Genomic DNA, 26,211 nt, shown 5'->3' with positions numbered 1-26,211 from the left:
GATCTGCCTAGCTAGCCTGTGCAGAAAGACTTGGGGGTGGGGGGGCTGATGAATATCCCATGTTTGATGGGTTGTTTTACCACGAAGAGACAACTCTGCAGAATTTACTCACAAGTATTCCAGTTGGCTTTTGAGAACGAACCTCCTGCACTATATAGCATGAAAAGGGGGATTAGTCAAGTTCAGAGAGGGTCAGTAGCCAGCTTTCGCCATCGTGCGTGGCTAAAGAGAATGTCCATGCTCAATTCAAGAGACAGAACCTCTCTTACTTATCAGCTGGTGGTAAGCAATGACTGGGGGAGAGCTAATGCTTCTTTGCGGACCTCCTAGCAACATCTGGCTCCTACTGCTTCTGGAGAAAGGATGTTGTTCTAGACCAGCCTTCCCCGATTTGGTGCCCTACAGCTGTGTTGGACTACAACTCCCAGAATCATCAGCCAGCATAACTGGCTGAGAGATGCTGAGAGTTGTAGTACACAACACATCTGGAAGGCACCAGGTTGGGAAAGGCTGGACTAGATGGACCTTGTTCTGATCCTACAGAGCTCTTAATGTTTGCATTCAGTGGACCACATTCATCACATGACCTGCAGTCTAATTTGAATGTCTGCAGACCCCCCCCCCCACACACACACTTCACCTTGAGGCTCTGAACATGCAGATACTGTGACTTCACCATCAAGTCAGGGTTTTTTCCTCTCTCCTCTATTCTGCCCCCCCCCCCGCTTTTTGTAGCACCTTGCCTGATGAAGAGATCTCAAAAGCCTGCATTTTTGTGACCTTTTGGTTGGCTTAATAAAGGTATTACACTCACACAGATTTTGACACATCCATAATGTATGTCAAGGAAGCAGACCACTGTCACCTTTTATATAATGGTACATTACAGTAAGGCAATCTATGTACAGCACAATCCTGTTTGTGTCTACTCAGAAAGAATCCCTACCAGCGTGTTCAGCTAAACGTGTATAGTACCGCAGCCTTTTTTTCTGACCTGGGTTTGAGTTTTAAGCGTCAGCAAGTGCGAACCTACGTCGCTTCACGATTGCCTGGCGGAGGAGCTGAAGTCTCGCAAGGCTGCGCTGGCTTGAGGCAGCAACTCAGCTCTTGCGAGGCTGCTCTTGCTTTCCTTAAGATCCTCGTTTAGGAAACAAAGACTTGCCAGCACAAACAGCCGAAGAGGACCACCGGGGAAGCAAGCGGCAATGCAAGAACGTGGGTATGATGCAAAAAGCACAAACGGCGCTGGGCTGCGGTCCTGGGGCTCAGTCCCGTTGAGGTCAGAGGGGCTTACTTCTGAAAAGGACTGCGGCGTTAGTCTCTCCATCGGGGGGGGGGGGGAGCTGGTCGTTGCCAACCAGTGGAGGGGTGGGGGAGAGGAGGGCTGGAAAATCGGCTTGTCTGCTTCCGTATTCCAGATCTTCTTGCCCAGCGTAGCGCACCCTCCACTCCCCACAGCAACAAAGGAACTCCCGGCAGAGCATCCTCCGCCGCCGCCCGCTCCGCTCCATTCCCGCCTAGCATAACGGGGGGGATCTGAGTGGGCGGCGCTCAGCTCCAGCCGCCCAGGCGGAAGGTGGCGCGGAGGCGGAGGAGCGGCTGCGCCTCTTCCCCGCGGTGCGCCCCGCTCCGCCCGCCCCACGCCTTGCCCTAGAGAAGGCAGGTCGCTCTTTTCCCAGCCGCGGGGCGGCGGCAGGGGCGGGCTCGGAGCTCACGCCGCGGGGGCGAGCAGCGCGCTCGGAGGGGCACCTCGCGGGCAGCCTTGCAGGCAGCCCTGAGCGCCGGCGCCGGGCCCTGGAGGTGAGCGGGCGCGGGCTGGGCGCGGGCTTGGCTTCGGCCGCCGCCCCTCTTGGAGCGGCCCCGGCTGCGAAGGAGAAGCGTTAAATCCCGGGTCCTCCCGCCTTCGCCAGCTTTTGCTCCCGCGTGGCGGGAGCCCCCCTGGCGGCGGGGCGGGGCGTCGGCGCTGCCGGGACCTTCTGTGCTCGGGGGGGAGGGGCTTCTCCGCGGCCGCTTCCCGCTGAAACCCTCCGCAGGGCGGCCCAAGCCCGCGCGCCCCGCCAGCGCCCGGCGGACTGCGGAAGCCCCCGCTTGCCTGCGGAGCACGCGCGCTTGCGTCTGCCTGTCGGCCGGGCGGCTGCCCTCCCCGCCTCGCTTGCGGCTCGTTGCTTTCACAGCCGGGGCGGGGAGCCGTGGCCGGTCCATTAATGCATCTGACGCCTTGGCCAGAAGCCTCAGAGAATTCAAGGGGGGTTAGGACCCGAGGGAGCTGCCTTATACTGAGTCAGACCCATGGCCCATCTAGCCCAGTCTTGTGGACCCCGACTGGCGGCGGCGGCAGCAGCTCTCCGGGGTTTCAGGCACCATTCTTCCCCAGCCCTATCTAGGCGTACAAAGGATTGAACCCGGGACTCCTCCTGCTGCTACCCAAAATTAAGGATGCCGCGGTTCTCCAAGTTCCATCAGAAGTCCACAGAGCCTCGCCCTGTATTTTGGCTCCAAAGGAGCTCTTCAGCCTTTTGTGGCAACTTAGCCGATGAAGCTGGCTTTACCCCAGAGCCATTCATTTAGGGGAGCCGTCCTGTGCTACCCCAGGGCTAAGAGGACATAGGTCCAGTATGCTATGCAGCAGCCTCAAACGCATATTTAAATAAAAGCAAAATAAATATTGCAGGATGCTTACTTTCCACATGCGTTAAATTCATTGGATTAAGCAAAATAAATATTGCAGGATGCTTACTTCCCACATGCGTTAAATTCATTGGATTAAGCAAAATAAATATTGCAGGATGCTTACTTCCCACATGCTTTAAATTCATTGGGTTAAGCAAAATAAATATTGCAGGATGCTTACTTTCCACATGCGTTAAATTCATTGGATTTTCCAATCTGAGGTTTTTCCTGCCATCCTGCAAAATGGCTAGCTCTGAGTGCTATAAATTACGAGTCAAAAACACACAAAAGAGATTCCATTCCATATTTCATTCCTGCCTTTATTATTATCTTTCTATTAATGATGGTGGTCTGAAAGTAAGATTTTTTCTGTACCTGCAAGGAATAGAACTGTTAAAAGTTGGAATTCTCATGTAGTTAAACATTAAAGGGGGCCTCACCTGTAACTTCCATTGTTGTGCGGATGAGGGAATTTGAGCAAGTGTTGCTTGCCGTGTCATAGGTATGGTGCAGGAGTGAGAAAAGCTGCACCTGTTGAAATCCCTCACACAACTACAGAATGGCATGTTACCAAAACCTTGACCTTCTTTGCATGTCCTTCCACCTACATGTTATAACAGTGCAAACAATTCCTGTTGTACCATTATGCACAGACAAATCTAGAATATTTGACAGATGAGAGCAAGCATTCTGCTTCCAACATCACTTAATCCCTACAGCTTTTTGAATATTTTTTCCCTTTTGTGCACTGTTACAAACTCAGTAGTGTTTGTCTAGCCTTCCCTTGAGAGAGAATAATTGGGAACTTGCCTTTGAAAAAAGAGTGACATTTTCCATTGTTTGTAGCAAGCCTATTACATCTCACATTCAGGAGATCACATTGGAAGATGGCTCTTTTCCAGTATATGTAGATAGAAGATGTAGTACTTAAACCTATAGGGAGACAGGTTTGGGGATAATAGGAAGAATGCTTGAAATGGAGAAACTTGTTCCCATGAACTGAGTAGTTGTATAGTTCTTCTTACCCTCTGGGCAGGAAATGGATCTTCTGGCCACCCTTATCTCCCATGTGTGGTTTTGTAAATCGGCCCCTCCCTGTTTTTAGTTGTGCTCAAGGCAATGGCTTTTTCAGTAGAAATGAATACCATATTGTCTTAAGTGAAGTGTTGACTGTTGAATAACTAGATCATTTTTTCTGGAAAAGAAATATTGGCTGAAAAATTGAGGCTTGTATGTCTTGAGCATTGAATTAGGGATTGTTTTAAATATTAAGGTGTGTTAGATGGACTCATGCGCACATTTGGAAATTTCAAAAACTGTACTAGGCACCATCATAAAATGAATGCCATGAGTGCTGTAGCTAGTCAGAAGGAACAAGTAACCTTCCCCAAAGACTGAATACAAGGCAGAGACGGGGGTCTGAGCCCCAGTGCACAGAGCAACACCTTTGAACCCAGCTGTCTGTGCCAACAGAAGTACATTTCACAAAAAACTCTTTTCCTCTCCCCTCGCCCTCTTTGTAGCTCCCCCCCCCCCATTCTCACTGCCCTCACTTTAACTCCCTCCATTCTCAGTCTGTATTACCACCCATACACACATGCACTTCCTTTTACACACAAACACATGTAGTCACCATGCATACACGCACACGCTCACACTCACATCTCTCCCTTCTCATGGCAAGCATGGACAAAACGGCACTCAGACCCTTCCAAACTCTGCCTATCCCCTCTGGATTACCTCTAAACTCTTTCTTTCCCTCTCTTGTTCATACACGTGCAGCCCCCATACATTGAGACATACAAGAACACAACCCTCTCCAACCCCCAGGGTATTGCCCAGCTGGCTCCCTTCACCCACTGATTTTCCTGGCTCTCTTGTAGGCTTCCCCAAACTCCCTGCTGGTTTACAGCTGCTCTCTTTAGCCCCCTCCCCCAGCTTACCTGACAAGAGTGACAGGGCTCCATTTTTCTTTCTTTCCCCTTCTTTTTCTTGGTGGCTGGGCATGCTGTACAGGAAAGTGTTAGACTGCAGCTGTTCACCATCTTCACTTCCTAAGAATGTTTCTGAGCCCCATGTGTGGCCCAGAGACATTTATGGAAAATGAAGATGGCAGTGGATGGAGACTTACTTTCCTTAGAAGTGATTCCAGCTGTGGTAAAAACAAAACAAAAAATCAGGTGCCTTGGAGTGCTCCAAGGACAGTGTCTGGGGGCACACTGGCATCCATGGGAACCACCCTGCCTAGCCCCAGGTTAAGTTATCCTTTCAAAAGGTAAACAGTGCTTAAAAATAGTAGATATGCTGCATGATAAAGAAGATTACCAGCAGCCGAATCCTGTGCATCCTATTTAATGTAACTTATTCCTTCCCAGGTAACCTTAGGCTGCAATCCCATGCATACTTACTTGGGAGTAAGCCCCATTAAACACAGTAGGGCTTACTGCCAGGTAAACAGGATGGCAATGTAGCTGTTGCTTTAGGGCTTACATAGAATATTTTGTACATTACATTTCAAGAAGGAAGCCCACACTAAAGATCTCTATTTGGACCCATTTCTTTTTTTCATAGAAGTACATATTATAAAGAGAAATGGGAACAGGAAGGATGAAGTGATAGCCTGTAACACAATCTCTTTCAGATTAATTGCTCTCTTTTTTTCTTGTCTGCTTGGAAAATATGTAAAGTCTCAATTTAATTTGCACTTACACTTCGCTTGCAACTGCTCAACTACTGAGATTCCTGTACATTATTCCACTGGCAATTTTATACTCTTCTGCAATTTTATACTCTTTGTAATAGGTGTAACAAATAATCACAGAGGTCTTTTTCTTCAAAAGAAAAATATAACCTTAAATATTAAACCATTTAAAAATCTTCTGTTTTCATGTCAAAAAATAAATGGTAAAGGAAAGTAATGGGGAGATAGAACATGCATTTTGATATTAGGAAATGTGAATGTTTATACAATAATAACTTTATAGGAGAGAACATTTTGTAATATGTGTGTTTATGAAACTTTTGTGGTTCCTCAGAGCCCTCACAACAGATAATCACAACAGATAAAATGATAAATATACATCATTTTAACAGTTAAAACAATATCCCCAAACCATAAAGTAACCTACAAACAGCTACCCAATAAAAGAATAGACTTGCTGGCTGAAAAATATTTTTTTGTGTTTGTCATGCAGATGAATAAAGCATTAATAGTGAACAAAGTTGGTCTGCCAAACCTCCTTGGGGGAAGAGTTCTGTGATGGGGATACAACTGCTGAAAATGTCCTTGGCTACATATGGCTTTTAGTTACATGTTTAAAAATGGATTAAAATGGTATTTAACACATTTTAAATGTCTTCTGCCTCTGTCAAAATTCATCTCTGTAAAGAGTTTATGCAACATGCCTATATGTCAGCCTTCCCCCAACCTGGTGTTCTCCAGATGTTTTGGACTACAACTCCCAGAATTCCTGACCATTGGCTAGGACTGATGGGAGTTGAAATCCAAAACATCCAGAAGGGACACCAGGCTGGGAGAGGTTTCTTGGTTTTGGAGCAATTGCTTCTGAGTTTGTCTTACCCAGCATTCTAGCAGTCTGTGTTGTCCCAGGTTTCTTTTACTTCTTTCTACCCCTCTACTTTTAAAAATTAGCCTCTTGCCCTCAGATTGATGGCAAAACATCTGAAAAGAATTAAAAAGACATACGATGAATGTTATTTCATAAATCTGTTAGTACAATCATAGATGTGACTACTCAGAAGCAAGTCCCATTTAATTCAATGGGACTTACTCCAAGGTATAGGATTCCAGCATCGGTGACTTTGGATCCAGTTGCTCACCAGACTGTTGCCTATAGAGGCTAGGGAGTGCTGTTTATCACCATAACTCCGGCCAGGGTCGGCATGTGAGAAGCAATCTGATGCTTCCCAATATACCATAAATAATTTCCTAAAAAGGAATATTAAAGTGGCTTTCAATTTCGAATACATGATCTTCCTCTACTATAAATGTGAAAAAACACTAGTATGCCCCAAATGAGCTGTCACTGGTTATGTCACTTGTGGAAGAACATTTAAAAATTATTATTTCTTTTTAAATTGCAGGAGTCAGAGTAAGATATTTTCATGTCTAATTACTGGAGGTTTATCCTTTGCAAGGAAACTGGAAGTTGCAACTGTTTTTCAAAAGACAGCCAGCCAAATGAAGGAAAAGAAGACACGGACCATCATATTGTGGTGTCGGACATCATCCGGCTTGTGCAAGATAAACGGAAGGTGTTGGGAATACAGCCAGGTATGGTAAACTATTACTTGCTACATCTTGGGAACATAATAGTTTGTGCAGCATTTTACAACAAAGTAGCTCTCCCTTGAGTGAGATTAAGGCTGCAATCCTGTGCATACTTACATGGGAGTAAATCCCACTGATCACAGACAAAGTGGGTCTTCCTTTCTTCTGTGGAAGCATGCATAGTCCTGCTCTGAAAAATGTAAGATAATTATTGAATTCAGTTCAAGATGGAATAGCCAGGAGTGAGCTAGTGGGATGTCAAACGAATAATCAAGGATTGCAAATGCTTCTTTTTTTCTTTTCTTTTTTGCCTGCAATCTTGAGTATCAGAGCCCAGGTAAAAGTCTTCAAGGGGTTCTTCTATAATTTATTCTTAATGGCCTAAAAAGGAGTTGGGTGTGTTTATCCCGGAGAAGAGATGATTAAGTGATGATATTATTGCTTATATTCAAAGCTGTGAAGGGCTGTCAGATGATGGAGCAAATTTGGTGGTAGAACCTGAACCAATGGGTTCAAAGTACAAGAGAAAAGATTTAGACTAAGCATGAGGCACAATGTTCAACAGTGGAACAGACTTCCTTGGAAGGTGGTGGACACTCCTCAATTAGAGTTTTTTTTAAGGACATGCTTAGGGATTCTGGAGTAGTGGATTTCTTGCATTAGCAGGGAGTTAAACTAGATGTCCGTTGAAATGCCTTCCAGCTCTGATTCTAAAAGCCATCATGCCTGCTGTAATAGGGAACACTTGTATGTATGATAAACTATCCCCGTGCTTAATGGCTTCTTAGCTTTGTCCCTGGAACACTGGATAACAGATTCTGAAGTTTGTAATGACTTTCCCTGACTTGTAATCGACTATACACTGCTCTGTTCTACTTTCTTATTGTAACATTTTTAATGTATTTATTATTTTATATTGGTTTTTATATTGTATTATATGTATTTTTAATGTAAACAATTTAGAATTTAGGATATCGATTGGTATAGAAGTAGTTTAAATAAAATAATAATAGTCAGATAACATACATTCTTATTGGTGGTGAATGAAGGGAAACAGTTGATGAACCAATTTCAGTCCATAGATAACAGTATCTTGATGTTGGGAATCCTGCTAAGTGGCGCAGTTAATATTATATGGATTTGAGGGATTGCTGGACACTTTGTGTGTGAGTGTGTGTATCTCTATCTATATATCTACTGCAATATCTGATGGGATGCCTCTCCCATCATGATCCTACCTGGACTTTATGATCAACATCTGCCATCTTCTTCCGAGTGCCTCCTCTGAATGCTGCTCGGAAGGTGGCAACAAGGGAGAGGGCCTTCTCATTGGTGGCCCCCCAACTGTGGAATGAACTCACCACTGAGGCCCGCCTGGCACCAACACTGTCATCTTTTCGGCGCTTGGTTAAGGCTGCCCTCTACTCCCAGGCATTTAATGGCATATAAGGGGGCATTTATGTCAGCTGTCTTGAACAGGTCTATTATTGAAATTGTTTATTGAGTAGACATATAGGATTGTGTTGTAAAGGCTTTTGTGGGTCTGAGGCCATATCTTCAAATGCTTTATATGCATAGTATTTTACAAAGATTCTGATGGCACAGTGGACAACAGACCACCACCCCACCCTGAACTTGTCTTTTCTCTCCGATATTGGTTGTTCAGAGAAATGCAGGTAACATTTATGATATCCTTTACTCCACTCAGGGGTTCTTGTCCCCTTTCTGTCTCTCTCTTTCACATACGTGTATACAACCCCCACCCCCCACCCCAAGCTGCATTCTGCTGCACAATGGTTACAATCTGACTTAAGATATGGCTTGATTTTTTTTTGGTATTTATTTCCCACTTTCCTAAAAGTGAAGGGCAAGTAGTTAAAGTGACATAAAATATAGTTCCAAGTTCCCATATGGCTCAAAATCAATGTTGTATGCAAAGCCATAAAGAAAACAGACAAGAGAATATGTAAAAATAACATTGCTAGGCAATTCAATCCCTTCCCTCCTACAGTTTTGATTCTGTTGCCTCCCACATCCACCCCTCTGTTCCTCCTATTCACAGAGAGATGACAGGGGAAGGGACCTTACGACACAAAGTTGTGAACACAGGATGAGGGTAATGTTAACAAATGTGTAATGTGCTGCCAATAACTTTTGAAGTTGCACATAGTATACTTTCTCTCATCTGTGTTCACTCACTTCAGTGCCTGAAACTAGAACGTCCATTTCCTGCTTCTGCAAAATGTGGAATAAGCTTGTTGAATAAGCTTCATGTTTCATGGTAACACAGCTTCATCTCTGTAAATAAACTTTTGCATCTATTTCTTATCTGTCATTGCCACTAGCCACTTAAGAAGTGTAATTTGCTTTCAGCACAGTTATTCAGCTCAAGTTTGTTCTTGTACAAGCCTGATGGATTAGGGGTGCTTCCAGACAAGGATTTTATCGGGCCATCACCCTGCCTCATTCACAGATTCTTTACGGGGGTTGGCAGACTCCAGATGAGCTTACGATACTGGAAAAAATACATGCTTCAAGTTGCAGGAGAAAAAGCCCCCTTTCAGGTGTTCTAAGTGTATAGAATGAATGGGCATGGCAGATTTCCTCAACCTGGTCCCCTCCAGATGTGTTGGACTGCAATACCCATAATCCCCAGACAACGTGCTAGCTGGGAATTGCAGTCCAACACATCTGGAGGGCACCAGGTTGGAGAAGGAATGGGGGGAAGAAGAGCATGTTGCACCCCAACATACAAGCCCAAATAAAATAATAATAGTAATAATTATAAATAAAGCTATGCTCAATCATTAGAATGTCTGCAGGAAGCCTCCAAACTAAAAATGGGCTCAAAGTTTCAGTTTTCTTCACTGTAAATAAGTAACTGATTTGTAAATATTGAAGGGTCACCTTGATAAAGTTGCAAGAGTAAGACTTTTTTGATTCAGAAATAAAACAGATCAGACTGATAATGCTGTTCAGAAACTGCAGCTAGTGCAAAATACAGCAGCCATATTGGTTTCTGGTGCATGCTTTGTTGACCGTAGTGCACCACTCTTGTGTCAACTATACTGGCTGCTTCTCAGTTTCCAGGAACAGTTCAATGTGCTGGTACTTACCTATACAGCCCTAAAGGGCTTGGGGCTGCGATATCTGCAAGATGGCCTCCTTCCATATGAACTTGCCACGGTTTAAGACGTTCTTCAGATGCCATTCTGTATGCCCCCCCCCACCAAGAGAGGTTAAGTTGGTGGGAACACAGGAAAGGGCCTTCTCTGTGGCAGCACCACAGCCTAGGATCATAGAGTTGGAAGTGACCATTTTGTCCATTGAGTTCAACCCCCTGCTCAGTGCAGGAATCCAGTTCAAAATATCCCTGAGAGATAGCTATCCAGTCTTTGTTTGAATACCTCCAGCAGCAGAGAGCAGTTGGATCCATTGTCTGACTGCTCTGATAGTTAGGAAGTTTTTCCTGACATCCAAGCCAAAATCTGCCTTGCAGCGTGGTGTCCAGAACACTATTTGAGGTGAGGTCTGACCAGCACAGAGTAGAATGGAACTATTACTTCCAGTAATTTAGAAACTATACTTCTACTGATGCAACCTAAAATTGCATTTGCCTTTTTTGCAGCCATATCACACATATTCAGCTTATGATCAACTACAACTCCAAGATCCTTTTCACAAGCCAGCTATCCCCCATCTTATACCTGTGCATTTGATTTATCTTTTCTAAATAAAAAACTTTGCACGTGTCTCTGTTAAATATCATTCTCTTATTTTCTTTCTGGTTTTCTGGCCTATCAAGATCATTTTGAATTTTGTTTCTGTCTTCAAAGGTATTAGCTATCCCACCCAATGTTGTGTTATCTGCAAATCTGATAAGAATTCCACCCAACTTTTTCCTCCAAGTCATTAATAAAAGTATTGAAGAGTGCAGGGCCCAGGACCGAATCCAGTCTGATGAGGAACCATTGATGTGCACTCTTTGAGTACGGTTCTCCAGCCAGCTTTGGATCCACCTAATAAAAGTGCCATCCAGCCCACACTTAACTAGCTTGCTAATCAGGTATCATGGGGTACTTTGTCAAATGCCTTGTTGATATCAACATATATTATGTCCACAGCATTTCCACTTCTACTAAGGAAGTTACCCAATTGGAAAATTAAATAAGTCTTGACAAATCCATGCTGGGTTCCAGTGATCACTGCATTAGCATCAAGATGCCTACACATTGAGTGCTTTCTAATCTGCTCTAGAATCTTCCCAGATATTGATGTCAGACAGAATGGTCTATAATTCCCCAGATCTTCCTTTTTGCCCTTTTTGAAGATGGAGACAGCATTTGCCCTCCTCCAGTCCTGTATTTCACCCGTTCTCCAGGATTTCTCAAAGATAACAGATAGAGGTCCTGAGAGTACATCCACTAGCTCCTTCAACACCCTAGGATGCAGTTTGTCTGGATCTGGGGACTTGAACTCATTTAAGGTGCTTAGATATTCCCTGACTTGTAGAACTCTCTCTCAAAGGAAGTTAAGCTGGCCTGTTAAAACCTTTTTGTTCCATATGGCTTTTTAGTACTTTACATCTCTTAGGCCCGTACTCTGATTTTAAGGTTCTCTCCTGCTGTCAATTTCTGCTGTAGGTTCTGTTTTAAAGTTTTAAAATTGTTTTCAATTGTTGCAAGTTTTAACTATAAGTTGCCTTGAGGGCCCTAAATGAAATCAAATAACTGGATATAAAATGGACATATGGTAAGTAGAAAATGCAAGAAAAATGAGAACAGAACTCAGTCTATAATTTTCAACTGTTCAGTTGAAAATAGTTGAACTGCTCAGCTGTTCAGCTATTTTAAAAAATGCAAATTACCAATTTAAATGGGGCCGCGGTGGCTTAGTGGTTAAGACGCTGAACTGCAGACCGGAAGGTCAGCAGGACAGCAGTTCGAGACCCGAGTGCTGCGTGACGGAGTGAGCTCCCGTCTTCAGTCCCAGCTCCTGCCAACCTAGCAGTTCGAAAGCAAGAAATTGCAAGTAGATAAATAGGTACCGCTTTAGCGGGAAAGTAACAGCGTTCTGTGCACCTCTGTGTTCAGTCATGCCGGCCACATGACCACGGAAGCGTCTTCGGACAGCTCTTTGGCTTAGAAATGGAGATAAGCACCACATCCTAGAGTCGGACACGACTGGTTGGGGACACCTTTACCTTTTTTTTTTTTTTTTACCAATTTAAACTTTGGTGTAAATGTTCACTCAGTTGTTATGTTCACAGGCTATAGAAATCTTGAGACCTTGAGCGGGTTTTCAGGTCATGCTAAGCCACCCTGCAAATAAGCTATGGTGGGTTGGTTGTTCGCTGAACAATCCACTGTACGCCCAACAGACAACAGCTTATTCTCTGCCTCAGACCTCCAGCTGGCTCTGGCATATATCCCAGGTGCCTTTGCAGGAGAACCTGTCTTGTCTCCCCGCCCCAGCCCTCTCTCGCTTCAATCGCTAACCCTTTTCGTTCACCACTTTTTCAGGGGGATGGTTTAGGAGTATGTGAATGTGTTCATATTTTTTGAAATTATTGTTCTTTCCCCTTGTTATTTTGCAAGTGTGCAAGAGTGCACTTTCTCCTGTTGGATATGTGCAGTCTTGCCTTGTCAATGTCCTTGTATGTTGCAGCTGTCAAATGAGGGAGGAAGGAAGTTGAGTAGGTAACATACAAAGAAATTGACAAGGTGAGTCTGCAGAGAGGCTAACTTGTGCACAGTTGACAAGGGCCTGGCTGGGATGGGGTGGGGGGGTGGAATCATACTAAGGGAGAGGAGGAACCCATTTGCACAGTCAAGAAGCCTGAAAAGGGGGGAAACGCCAGAACAGTAAGTGAACCGGGGGCAGAGGAAACAACAATATCAGTATTCTCCTCCCATTCAAACTTCCTTGAGTCTCTAGCAAGTCTAGAAAGGGGAGATATTGGCTCTTCCCATTTTCACGGCTCCTTCTCAGAGCATTTACTGCTGCAGTTACTGTGCTCCAGGGGAGGGTGAGGAGCCAGTATCTTCCCTTTCTGGACTTGCTGGAGACTCAGGAAAGTGTTGAATGGGAGGGGAACACTGACAAGTGTCAGTTCAACACTTAGAGCTAGAGGATTTCATTGCCAAATGGGAGATATTGTCCCATTTGGCAATACTACCTTTTGGTGCACCTCATTCTCTCACTTGGTACTCTTTTGACAGCTGAAATGTACAAGGAAATTGACAAGGCAAGGCTACACATATCAGACAGGCGAATCTGCGCTCTTTCGCATTTGCGAAAGAGCAGGAAAAATGGCTGGCTGCCGATGGTGGGTTGCTGTGCTGTGTGAACCCAGTCATTGGCTGGGTTCACACAACCAGGGAAGGAAAATAAGCCATTGTAGCTTACATGCTGGTCACGTGCTGCGTCATTACTGTAATTACCCTTGCCGGACGTGCTTTGTTGTGTCGTCCAAACCTGGTGAGGGTGCATGGCAGGGATGGGTTACAAGCCACCTCACAACCCTAAAAAAAGCCATGGGTGGTTTGTAAACGTACCCACCACACACCCTTGCTGGGTTCGGATGACAAACTGTGCCCGATGAGGGTAATTATGGTAAAGATGCGGCGTACGACTGGCACGCGCTAGGCAGGAAAATAAGCTACAGTGGCTTATTTTCCTTCCCCGATCATGCAAACCTATTATGTTTACATTGGGCAGAGGGTGATCAGCCAAGCCCAGTCAACAATATTCAACTGGGTATCTTCTCCCCGAACTGACCCCTGTGTTCAGTACCCAGCAGTGTTCAATTCTTCAGCTGTTCATTGTTAGAAATTGCAGTATTGAAGAGATGTATTGCACTCCAGCAAGTGTCCTTTAACTAGCTTGGAGCATATTCAGCTGGGCTTATTACCAAGATAGTAGTCATTTTAATAACATGGAAATCCTGAAACATAGAATAGTAGGGTTGGAAGGGGCCTATAAGACCGTCGAGTCCAACCCCCCGCTCAATGCAGGAAAGGAAGAAAACGGAAGTAACACACCCAGGTGAAAAGTCTATTAAGCACTGTATATTTTGCTAAATCCAGTTATTCAGTACAGGCTCAAATCATTAATCCTATATACTGTCTCTTGAAACTCACACCATATGCAGAACTTGGGTGTGCGTGTGTGTTTTGGTGGACTACTGATGTATACTAAGTAGAAAAGCTTCCCATCTACATTACCCAAAATGTGGATTTCATTTCCTAACAGGTTTAAATGGAAAGCAACTTGGATGAAAATTCTAATTTTCATTGCTTTTAGCTTACTGCTTTGACAAGCATCTCTAAATTTCACCATTAAATGGATTATTTAAATAAATGGAAGAGCTTTACTGCTGCATTTTGTGCTGCTTTTAATTGAATCTTTCTTTAAGCGAGAATGGTTATGTGTAATAAATATGAAATGAGGCACTCAGAAGCTTCAAACGTATTTCATGTGTTTTTACTGCCAGGTAATATCAAGAAAAATAGCTTTCTTGGAACTGACAGTAATTCCCTTGAGGAAACTTATCGGTAGTTGATACCACCTTGGAATTAACCTTGGTTTTATTTATGGGTAAGTGTTAAGATTATGTAACCATATCTTAAGAAACAACACTATGGCGTTCTTGTTGTTTTTAAAAATGAGTTACGCATACGCTCCCTCAGTTTTATAGGAAAAAAACAAGTTAGTACAGTTAGCAGTATGTACAGCAGTGGAGGCTGGTGGCTCCAAATCAGTGGGGCAGTGGATCCACTTTGGGTTTCAGTCAGAACTAGTCAGAATGCCACACCTTGTACAGCTCCTTTAGAGATCTTACTGAAACCCGGAGCAGATTCACCGCCCGCTGACGTTGGAGCCACCAGCCTCCACTGATGTACAGCATGGCTTCAGGTCTTGAAGCTGTTATTTGAAAACCAGAAGAAACCTTCCCTCCTTAATCAGATGAATGTAGACCAAGAGTCGTACAGTTGGGAGGAACCCTGGAGGTCATCTAGTCTAATCATCTGTTCAGCATAGAATCTACAACACAGGGTGAAACTACAGTAACCCTGATACTAGGTCTCTAGCCCCTCCAGTGAAGAAGAGCCCACCACTTCCTGAGGCAGTCTGTTCCTGTGTCAAACAGTTATCACTATTAGGAAGTTTCCCCTAATGTTAAGGTGAAATCTGCTTCCCTACAATTTCCACCCATTGGTTTCTAGTTCTGCCCTCTGGAGCGATGAAGAATGGGTCTGCTCCATCTTCTGCATGACAGCCTTTAGGTATATGAAGGCCACTATCATGTCTCCCCTTAATCTTCTCCAGGCTAAACATATCCAGTTCTTTCAACCATTCTTCATAGCAATTGGTTTCCAGATCCCTCACCATCCTGGTTGCCCTTCTCTGGACACATTCCAGGTTGTCTACTTAAAGAAGAAGAGTAGGGAAATGTAGGGTTTTTTAGGTTAACTTTCACAAAAACTCATTTCAGGTATTTTATGTCTTTATTTTGTCATAATCATTATTTTGTGTTACGTTCCTGCCCACAGCTTTATATTCAAAGTCCATGGCTGAAGTTGATGGTTCTTCTTCTATGTTTTGACACCTAGTGATGGGTCTATAGACAAACATACTGGAGTTCTTACAATTCTGGCCATTAGTCATGTTAAATTGGATGCAGAGTAACTGATCAAGTGGTCTAGTGACAGTGTTGTGCTATCCACTGATCTCAACAGGAAAACAATAAATACATTAGAGCAATGATACTTTATGGCAAATGGTTGATCCAAACAGGTTTTGCCTTTGAGACCACCTGCCTGCTACTGATTTCTTCTATTTGTCTGTGGATTTATGCCTGACAACTTGCGACTCTGCTAACTTGTGCAAGTCTTTTTGGCAGGAGATGATTTTCAATGGGAAAATGGGGTGTGGGGGATTTTTTTTTAAAAGCCTTCTTCCCCATGGTCCTGATCCAGATTTGGGGGGGGGGGGGCGCTCTGGCTACTGAGTTTAAAAAAATGAAAAAGGGTCGCTATCTCAAGAAACAAAGACACGGCTAATGACCCTCATAGTTCTCCTTTGTAACCCTTGTGTCTTCCTTCCCTTCCTTTGTTCTGCCCTTCACTACTGCAATTTAGACTGTATGATTCTTGGGCACAGACTGTTGTTCTGTAAAATTCCATACACATTGTTGTTCACATAGCATCATCAGTGGCTTGAGACCAACATGGGGGAGGGTCATAGCTCAGTGGTAGAGCAGATGTATTACATGCAAAAGGTCCCTGGTTTGCTCCTGACATCTCCAGCTATGGCTGAGAAAGACCCCTGCCCTGATCCGGGGAAGTCAGTCAGTGTAGAACTGAGCTAGGCAACCTGGTGGTGGTGTGTGTTTGTTTATAGCAGCCAACCTATGGCCTCCAGATGTTTTGGACTGCAACTCCCATCATGGGCAATGACCAGGGATTATGGAAGTTGTAGTCCAGAGCATTTAAAGACCTTAACTGCTTGGGGCCAGGTTACGTGAAGGATCGTCTCCTCCCATACATACCTGCCCAGACCATAAGATCATCTTCAGGGTCCTTCTCCAGGAGCCCTTACCAAAGGAAGTGAGGCAGGTGGCTACCAGGAAGAGGGCCTTTTCTGCTGTGGCACCTTGGTTGTGGAATGAGCTCCCTGGAGAGGTTCACCTGGCATCTACCTTGTACTCTTTCCAGTGCCAGGTGAGGACCTTTTTATTTTACCAGGAATTCTAGCATTTTAGCATTCTAGTCTTTTAGCTCTGCTGTCTTAAATTTGTTACTGTATTTAAAATCTCTGCATTGCTAGTAGGTTTTATGATGGTTGTACTTTTATACTGTAGTTTTTATATGGTTTTTGTGCTGTATTTGTGGTCTTATTTTTTGTGAACCGTCCAGAGAGCTTTGGCTATTGGGCGGTACAGAAATGCAATCAATCAATCAATACATCTGGAGGGCACAGGGCTGCCTACCCCTGGTGTTGAGAATACTGATTGGATCAGTGAAGCGACTTGTATAAGGCAACTTCCTAAAGACAGCGACAGAGCACTTATCAGTCCCAGATCTATCCCTGACTCTTGGTGTAGCATTTTCAGAGGTCTGGAGGGGCTGACCTGGAGAAGAGGCAGCAAAGAAGTCTGCTTCAGTTAGCCCACTTGCATACACCTAAATCTGGATCCAATCCCATGTGCTTCCTTTTATAGAGAATGTATATGTAAAAACATATAAGCCTTTGTCTGAACTCTACCAATTATACAGTAGAGGAGAGACCACATGGAATACCTGTGCCTGAGCAAAACAAATCTTATACACACTAGATAGAGTCCTTCTCTCTGACCTTTATAAAATTGTATGGAGGAACATTCCATCATGTGAGGCCCCACCTGCGAGTAAAATCTAGGTGCAAGTTTCCCACTTCTGGTGTTTGCAGAACTAGGCCAATTATATGTTCAAATGCAGCTAATCAACCACAGAAATATTAAAACCTGTTGGTTGATTCTATAGTGCATGCGTGTGTGTGTGTGAATCGTTGGTTGGTTGCACATGAGTGGGAGTGGCCCAGTCCACTGCTGGCATGCAGTCCCGCACATGCTTGTGGGATGTCAATGTGGCACTTGAGCCAAAACAGCTTCTTTATCCCTGTTCTATACATTACTGCTGGTTATAGTAAGTTGATCTTTATATTTTTCTTGAATGCAGTTTGGACACTAGTAGACAATAAGCAGTAGTGGGTACAAGAGATAGGCTCTCCAAGGGAGTAGCATAGCACAGTGGCCAGGGGAGCAATTCTATGGCCACTAGACACTGTCTAGAGGGCCATAGGTTTTTTCAGTTTCTGGGAACTGAGGTCGGAGCCCGGGCTCCTAACACAGCTCCCAGAAACCACGCTCTGCGCCCCCTTCCCCGCCCCCTAGTAATCAACACAGTTCTCTCTGCACCAGCTATGTCTCTGCGCTCAGAATCAGAGCATGGAGATGGGAGAAAGGGAGCGGTCCTGGGGGCAGGGAAGGGAGGAGGCCATGGAAACCATATTGCACAGCTTCCTATGTACCAGGTGGCTTCCTTCCCAAAGCCACAGCTAGACAGCCAAAATCCTCCATCTAACCAAGGATGCAGGGCACCCAGAGCATGGAGGTGAGGCTGGTGCTACGGCATCCCTGCATTGGATACTCAGCAGCCTCCAACTGGGAGGCTACCGAATATCTCAATAAGATTGTGCCCTAAGAGGCTCAGCTATAAATCTGGAAAAAATTGGGCTTGAATTTCATCTGTGATATGAGGTCCTAAGCCTTAGGCAAGCCCTTTCTCTTTCAGTCTAGGTCTCTACCTGCAACGTAGGGATAATTATATTCTCCTACCTTACAGGGTTGTTTGTAAATATTACAACAAAATAAGGTAGGTGAAGTGCTTTGAGCACTTAAAGATGCTGTTCAGATGCTGATTGTTGTTGTTATCTCTAATAAATATAATTGCCTAGATGTTTTTGTAGTAGTATACAGTTGTACTTATAAAAGACAAATACACATGTTTAGACTGTTGTAGAACCAAGTCCTAAAGGTAAAAATGTGTTCATCCCCCATAATGGTCTCTGACACCTGTTTGTTTCCCCAAAGTGGCCGTGGATTGTTTATAGCAGCCTTCCCCAACCTAGTGACCTCCAGTTGTTTGGGACTCCAACTCCCATCAGTCCAAGCCAGCATGGTCAGTGGTCAGGAACAGGGCCAGCCCTATCATTAGGCAGAGTGAAACACTTGCCTCAGGCAGAAGATGCTGGGAGGGGGCAGCAAGGTGTTGGAGGAGAGACCTGTGTGCCATGCAGCCTGCCCTGCACCTCTTAACTTAGCCTTCTGCTTGAAGACAGATTCATCTGCCAGTCCAGTCAGCTTTTGTGCATGGCATGGGAGGGGGCATCATTTTGTTCTTTGCATCAGACAGCAAAATATCTTGGGCCAGCCCTCGTCAGGAATTCTGGGAAAGGCAGTCCAAAACCTTTGGGAGCACCAAGTTGGGGAAGGCATAATCCAGTCATAGCATAGTCCATGGCTGTCTGGGAGTTGTAGTCTAACACATCTACCGCCAGTACCAGAGGCAGTGAGCCTGTGTACACCAGTTGCTGGGGAACATGGGTGGGAGGGTGCTGTTGTGCTCATGCCCTGCTTGTGGGTTCCTGGTCAACAGCTAGTTGGCCACTGTGTGAACAGAATGCTGGGCTAGATGGGCCCCTAGTCTGATCTAGCAGGGCTCTTATTATGTTCTTAGCTTCTTATCTGGAGAGCACCAGGCTGGGGAAGGCTGGCGTAGTCCAATCCACCAACAAAGATCTAAGGCAGCTATGATGGTTTGAAGCTCGGTGTACTAACCCTTAGTGCCCAGCAGGTGTTGCTGTTGAGTCAGTGAGGCAGGTTTAGTGACCGATGGAGAGATGGATGGGAGGGAGAGTAAAGAAGGAGAAGGGAAGCAGGACTTTATTACTATACAGTTTGGCAGTGATTGTCTAAGGAGTGTGTGTGCTACATAGGAAAACACAGAAATCCCAGTGAGTTAGCTCTCTCCTTTTAAAATTTTACTCCTTATCCGTAGAGTAACCTGATTTGTATTAAGTAGAGCATTTGCATGCCACAGATTTATAACTTCTAATTGTAATGCATAAAATAGAAGTAACCGAGCCATCAGCACTTTTGAACAAAGAGCGTGTGTACTTCCCAAAGTGAGGTAAAGGATGCCTGGTTAAAGTGTCCAGTAAATCTCTTCCAAGTGAGTGAGGATCTTTCTGCCGGAATGCCCTCCCCTGTGGTAAATCACATGACTGTTCTGTTTCCAAGGAAACCTGTTCCCTGCAAAGAGACTGCATTAAGCTGGATCTGTCAGTTATACTGCTGTTGACTATGTGGCTGCAGATTTGGGATTTCAAATACTTCTACTTGAACTCCCTTCCCCTCACTTTAGTCAAAGGGTGGATAATACATTTATTAAAGTTTATGAAGTGAATATATTTTAGGTGAAATGGGACTGGCATTCTGAAGAAAGCTAAGGAAAGGTTTGTATGAATTCTCAGGGCTAATGTAGAATGAAAATACAAAATTCTGCTAATTTGAGAAAGTTTTAATATTTGTTTGACCATTCCCTCCCCTCACCCTTAAAAAAAAAAAAAAAGAGAAATAAATGTTACTGTTAAGATGTTGAATCTGAGTTAGGAAAGTTAATACATTTGCCTCTTCAAAGGATTTATTCATGCTGTATCGGATAAATCTGCATGTGCTGATGGAATGCTCGTTTTTGTTGTGATTTTTAACTTCTGTGATTTATTTAACTCAAATTTAAATTAATTTTTAACTTCTGCGCGGATAGTGTCATTCTATAGCTTAGTCACTAGGTGGCACTTGACTGAGTTCTCTCTGGGTAGAGTCAAGAGTTTCTAGTTTCTAATTGCTGTTCTGGTCTTCTTGGAGAGACAATACAGTTCTTGTCTAGCTTCCAAAAGCCAAGTTCTAAATGCACAAATTCCTAACAAGGCAAAGAAAATGGCATTGGAAGCATTAATAAACCTGCAGCATGACCTGACTGGAAAGAAAGTTTGCCTTGCTTTAGTCTGGCCACAAAACTCCACAAGAAAGAAGGAATAGTGCAAGTAAGTTGCTATAGGGAAAGAAGCCAGCAGTGTATATAAATCCTTTACATCTCGTTAAGTTAGGGTCATAAACACAACTATGAGAGTGTTCTGGTGAAGGTTTCCCATTTTATCCCCAAGATGAATATGGTTTATGAGAGAGTCTGCTTTCATGTATGTATATATGTATTTATGTGTTTGCATTGTTAGTCTGTCCAAGAACAAAAAGTTACCTGAAAAAAGAAAGAAAAAACACTCCATTTGTAAAACAGTATAAAATTGCTCCAAGGTTGGGAGGCTATTCTGCCAGCCAGCCAGTTCTGTACACAGCCAGCTGCCAGCCAATCAGCCAGATTTTCAGGAAAACTAGCAAACAGTAATTTGCCTTGCTAGCAGAAAAGAATACAGCAACTGCTATTTCTAGGTATATGCGTGCATACCTTAAGATCCTACAAATTTGCCCAGTCTTTCCTATTTCCTTCATAGAGAAAACTAATTTTGGGAGGAGTACACACTGAAAACAAATTATGATCATTTGGGCATTACCATTTGTATTTTAGCACTCATCATCTAAACAATGTGTATTTGCACCATTCTTATGTACTACATCTGTTAATGAGTAGTCACTTCAGAAGTCTTAGTAAATTATTATTCAGATATTCTGTGAAGCTACATGTGTTGCACATCTGGATGACTGATATTTTTAACTGACATCTAATATTTTTATTTACAAAGTGCTTTCTTTCTCTTCAAACACCCTTGTAATGGTGTAAGATTGATGTACTTGGCTGAAGAGCCAATGGGGTGAAGCTAATATTTGTGGGATTATGACTTAAGGCTTCTCAATCAGAATCCCTCCTAAACATACATGTTGCAATATTAATCCCGCTCATTATAAAATGAACTGCAGGTTCAGACATTTCATGGTGCACTCCTGTTTTATACATTGGAAATGGAATCCAAGATGACTTTCTCCAAGGAGGTGGAACTTGAATCCAGATCTCTAGAATCCAAGTTCAGTTCTCTTTGGTTGCCGACACTGACTTTTGTAATAACTTTTGTTAAACATCTGTGTGAATAAGTTCATCCATGGGCTTTCCAGCATGGCCATCAGTGGCAGACACTATATAAAAAACTACATGCAAAGAGAGAAACCTAGATGCAATTTTGTACATTAAAAATCAAATTATGTATCAATATTAATGTTTCAGTATTAACGCATCAAAAGTCTTGATTTTTAAAAAAAAGTTAGATGTGTGCTGGTAAAGATTATCTTTGATTTTAATAGTGATTTGTAAACATTTTGGAAGGAGAAAAATCTAACTGGGTTGCTTATACTGTATTTTACTGTGATACAGAGGTGTCATTAATGAAGAGCATGGGCCCCGGACCTTTTTTTTGAGCGGTGCCCTGGATCTTTGGAGCTGCCCTAATTGCCTTTTTTTTTTTTACATTTTCCTATTGACCTGCATGGGAAAACTGAAACGGCCATAACGTTTTTAGTTTGTATGATAAATATATGAGATTTTGAAACGTGGTAGCCCCCATGGATCTGATTAAACCTGTCCAATTTCAGGCAGTTAGGTCTAGTGACTTTTGTGCTAGTCACAGGCAAAATTTGCTATTTTCAAGAAAATCTGTCCAAGCAAATAGCTCTAATTTTTTTGTCCTTCACATAAGTGCATGGAATTTTGGGACCTGACAGCCCCCATAGAGCTGATTGAACATGCCAAAGTTCAGACAGTTAGGTCCAGTGACTTTTGTGCTAGTCATACATAAAGTTTCCTTTTCTCAAAGACTAAAACAAAAAGTAAAAAACTGTCAAGCCACACAGGGGATTAGAGATCCTAATCAGAAGGTGTTTTAAGGTGACCATTAAGAGGTCACTATCCCTAATCTCTGTTGTAGGGGTTTTTTGAGGTACAAAAAACCTCTCTCCTCCTACTTTTCTGCTCTTACATGCCCACTGTTGGGAGCTTGCTTGCAATGACATTTTGACGAGGGAGAAGGAAGGGAAGAAAGAACTCCATGTGAAATACTGGTATTTCACACAGCATCTGATTTCACTGCCCCAAACTGGAACCTTTGGCTTCTGCAGAAGTTTAGTAGCTTCAGTACAGCAAAGGATCCAACCAGCCTCCACAAACTTCTTTCTCCCCCTCCACTTTAATTTCTCCTAAATAGCTGTAGGACTCAAATAATCCCAAATGGAGGGTTAGGACTAGCTGTGGCTCAGTGGCAGAGCACCTGCTTGGCATGCAGAAGGTCCCGGGTTCAATCCCCAGCATCTCCAGGTAGGGCTAGGAAAGAATTCTGCCGGAAACCCTGGAGAGCTGCTGCTGCCAGTCAGTGTCGACAATACTGGGCTAGATGGACCCAGGGTCTGACTCAGTACAAGGCAGGCTCCTGTGTTCTGCTGAACAGAAAGCTTTAACTAAAAAATAGGAGTTTTTGGTTTGTTTTTTAAGTGAAGGGGAGATAAATACTGCTCATTTATACAAGCCCATGTATGCCTGCTCAGAAGCCGCATCAAGTTTATAATGAGGCTCACCCTCAGGAAAGTGTGCATAGGATTCCAGCACAAGTTACTTTTGCAGGGAGGTTTGCACCCTGATGTTCTGCATGTTTACTCAGAAATAAGTCCTGAGTTGTGAACATGGTACCGCGAGGTTAATACAGTTCCTACCCAATTCCGTCTAATGAATTGACTACCCTTTTAGCTCAGTCCTATGCATGTTTTCTTGTGCATGTGTGTGTGTTTTGCATGAACTCTAGCTTCAGTGTGAGGGAAAGGCACTTGGTACATGCTCAGAATTTCTCCATAACTTAGCCCTAGTTTTGAAAACAGACTCATTGGCTGGATCCTGGTGAAGTCTTGGCACAAATGAAGTTATGGGGAGGAAGCTACAATGAGAGCTTGCGCATAACAAAGAGAAGGAGAGTTGCACGAAACCAGACATCTGTTTTTATGAAGAGTTGCTGGAGGATGGTAGGATGAGGAAGGATGGTTGCTTACAGGGGAATAGAATTGGTAGGGGAAGAATGTGCTCAGTGGTGAAAGAAAAGCATTCTTCATATGCTCAGAGGCGCTCTCTATTTAAGAACATAAGAAGAGCCATGCTGCATCAGACCAAGGTCCATCTAGTCCAGCATTCTGTTCACACAGTGGCCAACCAGATGCCCACAGGAAACCCACAAGCAGGACATGAGTGCTATAGCACCTTCCCACCCATGTTCCCCTGCTGCTAACGTTGGTGAAATGTAAATAAATTCTAGTAATTCTAAATGTGCATACATGTATATCTTTCAGGAATTTTGCAGGTTTCTTGACTGGGGGACACCTCTAATGACCTGTGCATTTTCATACAAACTTATCCAAAAACTATTGGGGAAGGGGGGAAGGGAAGGGAAAGCAAATCACTCCCTCTCCCAAATTAGAGAACTCCCCTTCCACATGGACTGCTACACCTATCCTTCTGAAACTTTGCTGGTTTCTTACTTAGGGACGACTGTAGGGTATCTGTAATTTTCAGAAAAATGGCCCACAAGGAACATAGAGAGAAAAATACATCCTCTTTTAGAGACCTCAAAATGTCAAGGCCACTCTTGTACAAAAACCCTTGTGGCTATCATTCTGAAATTTGGCAGACATGATCTCCTCTGATGGGGCAATGAATCCTGAAATGTTTATCCAATTCTTCCAAGTAAAAAAAATGTTATTGGCAGTTCCCTTTAAAAGAAAATCAAAATATAAACCCTGCACCTATTTTTCTGACATTGGGAAGGTGTAATCCCCTTATTACACCTGCTACTATGCCTGAAATTATTATCCAGTTCTGACCAAGAGAAAAAAGTTACAATTTTTTCTAATTTCCCATGGTAGTCAACAGGAAGCATAAAGACTCATTTTTTCCAAACCTTGACTCAGGTTTGGTGCTTAGCTTTAGTGGACCGACTACAAATTGGCCTGAGCAGAAGTGGGATGTTTTCCAAAATGCTGAATCGGGGTCTGAGATGAAGTGGGGTGGGCGGTCAGTGCACACTTCTTATGTATGTATATATGTAATCTATACACACATGCAAGCACACCACATGCACACATCACACACACACATATATATTAGAGGTGTGCTTAGACTCATATATTGTTGTTGTTCAGTCGTTCAGTCGTGTCCGACTCTTCGTGACCCCATGGACCATAGCACGCCAGGCCTTCCTGTCCTGCGCTCTTTCCCGGAGCGTGCTCAAGTTCATATTCATTGCATCCGTGATGCTATCTAGCCATCTCATCCTCTGCCGTCCCCTTCTCCTTTTGCCTTCAGTCTTTCCCAGCATCAGGGTCTTTTCCAGGGAGTTTTCTCTTCGCATTAGGTGGCCAAAATATTGGAGCTTCAGCTTCATTATCTGTCCTTCCAATGAGCAGTCAGGGTTGATTTCCTTTAGGATGGACTGATTTGACCTCCTTGCAGTCCAGGGGACTCGTAAGAGTCTTCTCCAGCACCACAGTTCGAAAGCATCAATTCTTCGGCGCTCAGCCTTCCTTATAGTCCAGCTCTCACAGCCATACATTACTACTGGGAAAACCATAGCTTTGATTAGGCGGACCTTTGTCGGCAAGGTGATGTCTCTGCTTCTTACTATGCTGTCTAGGTTTGCCATAGCTTTCCTCCCAAGGAGCAAGCGTCTTTTAATTTCATGGCTACAGTCACCATCTGCGGTGATCTTGGAGCCCAAGAAAGTAAAATCTGTCACTGCTTCCATTTCTTCCCCTTCTATATGCCAGGAAGTGATAGGGCCAGATGCCATGATCTTAGTTTTTTTAATGTTGAGTTTCAAACCAGCTTTTGCACTCTCCTCTTTCACCCTCAACAAGAGGCTCTTGAGATCCTCTTCGCTTTCTGCCATTAGGGTGGTATCGTCTGCATATCGGAGGTTGTTGATAATTCTCCCGGCAATCTTAATTCCGACCTCTGATTCATCCAACCCGGCATTTCTCATGATGTACTCTGCATATAAGTTAAATAAGCAGGGCGACAATATACAGCCTTGTCGTACTCCTTTCCCAATTTTGAACCAATCGGTTGTTCCATGTCTGGTTCTTACTGTTGCTTCTTGACCCTCGTACAGGTTTCTCAGGAGACAGGTAAGGTGGTCTGGTACTCCCATCACTTTAAGAATTTGCCACAGTTTGTTGTGATCCACACAATCAAAGGCTTTAGCGTAGTCAATGAAGCAGAAATAGACGTTTTTCTGGAATTCTCTTGCTTTCTCCATGATGCAGCGAATGTTGGCGATTTGATCTCTAGTTCCTCTGCCTCTTCTAAACCCAGCTTGTACTTCCGGTAGTTCTCGGTTCGCATACTGCTGAAGCCTAGCTTGTAGGATTTTGAGCATCACCTTGCTGGCATGTGAAATGAGTGCAATTGTGCGGTAGTTTGAACACTCTTTGGCGTTGCCCTTCTTTGGAATTGGAATGTAAACTGACCTTTTCCAGTCTTGTGGCCACTGTTGAGTGTTCCAGATTTGTTGGCATATTGAATGCAGCATTTTAACAGCATCATCTTTTAGGATTTTAAATAGCTCGGCTGGAATACTGTCATCTCCGCTAGCTTTGTTGTTAC

The 26,211-nt window shown here is 43.8% G+C and overlaps 1 protein-coding gene across 12 annotated transcripts in view; it reads left to right on the top strand.

Moving 5' to 3' along the window:
- Positions 1-1,447: 1,447 nt before the first annotated feature.
- LOC146350257 (guanine nucleotide exchange factor DBS-like) overlaps positions 1,448-26,211 on the top strand; it is a 166,066-nt gene continuing 141,302 nt past the window's right edge. For 11 of the 12 annotated variants that reach the window (XR_014789220.1, XR_014789219.1, XM_084844590.1 and 8 more), the window contains exons 1-2: positions 1,569-1,800; positions 6,775-6,964. Coding sequence is in view for 10 of the 12 variants with exons in the window: in XM_084844590.1 (XP_084700716.1) it covers positions 6,796-6,964 (169 nt within the window). In the remaining 2 variants the exon portion in view is untranslated. Of the gene's footprint in view, positions 1,801-5,864; positions 6,005-6,774; positions 6,965-26,211 lie in introns of all 12 variants that reach the window. The other variant, XM_084844589.1, reaches the window with a different exon arrangement.

The sequence above is a fragment of the Heloderma suspectum genome, chromosome 3, assembly GCF_057233095.1.
Source record: "Heloderma suspectum isolate Gila_16-S chromosome 3, 16-S_ref, whole genome shotgun sequence".
In the NCBI taxonomy this organism is placed as follows: Eukaryota; Metazoa; Chordata; class Lepidosauria; order Squamata; family Helodermatidae; genus Heloderma; species Heloderma suspectum.
This window is presented reverse-complemented; position numbering and strand designations above follow the sequence as displayed.